The 3,834-nt window shown below is 49.9% G+C and overlaps 1 protein-coding gene across 1 annotated transcript in view; it reads left to right on the forward strand.

The window, feature by feature from the left end:
* Positions 1-3,834, forward strand: part of LOC102497756 (bactericidal permeability increasing protein) — a 34,165-nt gene that overhangs the window by 12,200 nt on the left and 18,131 nt on the right. The window contains exons 8-10 of the mRNA XM_006144127.3: positions 17-51; positions 2,537-2,713; positions 3,728-3,787. Of these exons, the coding sequence (XP_006144189.1) occupies positions 17-51; positions 2,537-2,713; positions 3,728-3,787 (272 nt within the window). The remainder of the gene's footprint in view (positions 1-16; positions 52-2,536; positions 2,714-3,727; positions 3,788-3,834) is intronic.

Genomic DNA, 3,834 nt, shown 5'->3' on the forward strand with positions numbered 1-3,834 from the left:
TTGGGGCCCCCCCAATTAGCCACAGCTGAAAGCCTGGACGGGCAGCTGAAGGTGAGACTGACACTGCTCATCTGATGCCTTCAGCTCAGACCTTTACGATGATCCCCACTTCCTGCCTGCCTGTGCCCCAGCCCCTCTCCCCCACCTGCCCCTGCCCTCCCTGACATTCCTGGGACACATTGTGCCTACCCCTCCACAAGGCGCTCGCTGTCCCTCTGCTCCAGGATGTCCACAAGTCTCCCTCACTTCCTTCAAGTCTTTGCTCAAATATCCCCTCCCAGACCTCTGTCACTGAAAGAGCGCCCTCCTCTTCCCCCAGATTTTGCTTATTGTTCTTGGTAGCACCTATTGCTAACGCACACGCACGCACACACACACACACACTCACACACACACACGCACAGATACAGAAACAAATACATGCACATATAGGCATGGAAACAAATACACACAAAACCACGAGATAGAAATAGGAGTGCACATGGACACTCATATATAGATGCAGAAATACACACGCACGTGTTTGCATGTGTCATATTATGCTTTATATCCTTGAAAAACAGAGGCGCGTAATGGGACTTCTTCCCGTGCCACCCATGACTGGCCATTCAGTCTTTCGATGGGCAGCTAGAGATAGGTGCATGGACAGCGCCCCCTCCTGGGGTATTCGCACTTTTTCCGTGTCTTCCAGGAAAAAAAAAAAAACAGGGTGACAGGAAGCATCCTTGCAGCTGCATCTCTGCTCATCCGTGGGTATTTCCTAGAAGCAGGGTTGCCTTCTTAAACAACACACAAACATTGTGTGTGTGTAAGTGCTAAACAGGGTGGAAGGTCAAACAGCACGTAATCATCTGTGAATGGCGAGGGTCTTGTTCACCTCCTGGGCTCCTGCCCAGAGCTGACTGCTGTCCACCACGAGTGTGTTAACCTTCCAGGTTTGGAGTTTTATTTTATTTTATTTATTCATTCATTTATTTTTAATTTGACCAGGGAAAGACACAGAGAAAGAGAAAAAAACGGAAAGTGAGAAAGCAAGCCACCAGGTCTGGGACTCAAACTGTGGTCGGCCATGTGGGAGTGTCCAGCATCTTAACCACAGTGCCACCTGCTGGTCCCCAGGTTTAAGAAACGTCACCATTTTGTCATATTTGCTTCTTTTTAAAAATGAAATGCGGTGGAAATAACTAGCTGAACCCCCCTGGGCACCTCTCTCCAACTCTTCCCCACCCCCGACCCCAGGTCACCACGCTGATGCCGTCAGGATGCGCCCTCCTCGTCTGAGACATGCTTTTGCTGTGTATCTGAGAGTCAGTAATCCTGATAGGGCATGCTTTATGGGCCTTTACATTTTACATAAGTGATATCCTACCATATGTGTCCACCCATAATTCGCTTGACTTTTATCACTAAATGAATGATCACAGTTAACACGATCAACAAATTAGGCATAACTGTTCTTTCGTAATACTTATAACTGTTTAAAACTTTTTTTTTAGACAAAATAAATTAGTTGTTTCTTGCAGTACGTTGCCCAAGTCTTCTTCAGAAGCAGCATGAACATTTCCCTCCTCCAGCCCTCTCACCCACATCTGGATAGCACTGGTTTAAAACACACACAGCAGGAGCCGGACTGGCACAGCGGCCACATGCAATGTTCTGCAAAGCAGCCCCACATGGGAAGGTTCCTGGTTCAAGCCCGAAGCCGCCCTTAGAATGCTGGGCACATGCTTGCCCAACACCCAAGGCTGGCTGAGGGCTGGGAATGGGTGCCAGGAGTCTATTGGAGATGTTGTCTCTGTCTCTCTCTCTCATCCCCAGGGGAGATATAAATAAATAAACAGGGCTCATACTATAACCCAGTGGTTAAGGGGGCCAGATTCCACATGACCGACCAAGGTTCAAATCCCTGCTCTGGTAGCTTGAAAAGCATGTGTGTGCCCCAAATCCTGATAGAATTGAGAAATGGTGGAAAAAGGATTGCAGTGTGACTATGGCCCATCGGAGGGTGCTTTCTCCCTCTGTTTCTCTCTCTGGCAAGCACACATCCTCTGGCAATTCAATTAAAAAAGAACTATTGAAATAATTTTTTAAAAAAGCACCCACCCAGCACTCAAAATGACCACTTTTGAAGTTTTGCTAATGTGCTACATAAACAAAGAGAGCGTCATTGTTCCTTTACGGGGTTCCTGTGCCTCTCAGCAAAGTTGGGACTGAGCCGAGGGCGTGTTGAGAGGTGTGGTCTTTGGACTCTGCCAAGTTCAGTTCCTGACTCTGCCACGTACCAGCTGTGTGACTTTGGGCAAGTTATTTCTCCCCCTGGGTAATGAGCATAACTACACTCCCCTCACAGAGCTGGCGTGGGAAGCACTTAGACACAAGCACAGGAGGTACTTGGTGCCGTTACTAGCCCCTTGCGATAGTGTTTTCCTTTGAGAGTACGTGACTGGTACCCTGTGCCCAGTTGCTCCTGGGATGGATGTATTGAAGCATAATTCCTGAAGGATGCCTGGACTCACTCTGTTGCCTCCACCTGCAGGGGGAGTTTTTCAGCCTGGCCCACCGTAGCCCACCTCCCTTTGCCCCGCCGGCAATCACATTCCCCCACCACCGCAACCACATGGTTTACCTGGGCATCTCTGACTACTTCTTCAACACGGCCGGGCGGGTGTTCCAAGAGGCTGGTGACTTGAAGCTGGCCATCAAGGACGTTATGGTAAGGCTGGACTGTGGGAGGATATAGGGAGAGCACTGTTAGACTCCAGCAGACCTTCTGCATTTGAAACTGAGTTCACACCCGCACAGAGCAAGGTGTTGACCTGAGTTCAAATACTGTCCCCACCTCTTTTCAGCTGGGTGAACTTAGGTCAGTTACTGAGCCTCTCAGAACCTCGGTTTCCTCATCAGTAAAACACCAATAAGAGCCTCTTCCTCCAAAGCTGTTGTGATGATTTAACGATGCCGATGCGGGAGACGCTGCAAGTGCTGTGCTTAGTACGCAGGAGGGAAGGACTCCGCAGCCCAGCAGCCAGCACTGGCCACGTGGCACATTCTGTGGGCCAGTCTTGGCATCGTATCACTGTCATTTTCTCCCGCACATATTCATGGCTGAGTCTCTCTCTGGGCCTCAGTTTACTCAACTGTCAAATGAGGAAATGACCATCCTCTCCAGAGTCAAGGCGTACCCTGATCCCAGCCTGTCACTGGGATCTTATACTGCCCCCTGGAGAGACATCAGGTCTGCTTCTCTGTAGAGGAACTGAAGGGATCTAGATCCAGACGCCACCCCGCCTGAGATAGTGGACACAGCTGAGCACACACAGATCCCTTTTGGAAATAAACCACGACCGCCCAAATGAGAACCAACAGAGACTTTACCCAGAACAGGGGAGTCAGCCACTCCCTGGAGTCTGGCAGAGATTCCAAGATAGGCAGGGAGTTTGGAAAACTTTATAGTGGGAAAAGGAAGCCTTCACGTGTGGTCTCCTGGGGGGGAGCTAACTCTCAGCAGCACACTCTATGTGGTTAGTTTGGAGGGCTTTCTCGGGGGGAAACAGGGGCACTGACAGTCCCTGCTCCCACCCTAACTATTCTGGGTCAATTTCTGCAGTTAAGGCTTGGCGTCCGGGCTGGTTGCTGCAGAGGTGGGGGTTAGCGATCTAGTGTCATGCCTCCTCCTCCAAATCTATAATGTAGTTGTTCAAGGTCTCTTTCTCTTCTCTTGCTACAGATTCCAAAGAAATCTAAAATCCGACTGACGACCACCTACTTTGGCAACTTGATACCCCAGGTGAGAAAGGGCGTGCTCCTCTTCACTCAGCTCATGAGATGGCGGGG

This window comes from Tupaia chinensis, unplaced genomic scaffold, assembly GCF_000334495.1.
Source record: "Tupaia chinensis unplaced genomic scaffold, TupChi_1.0 Scaffold000115_1, whole genome shotgun sequence".
Lineage (NCBI taxonomy): Eukaryota > Metazoa > Chordata > Mammalia > Scandentia > Tupaiidae > Tupaia > Tupaia belangeri.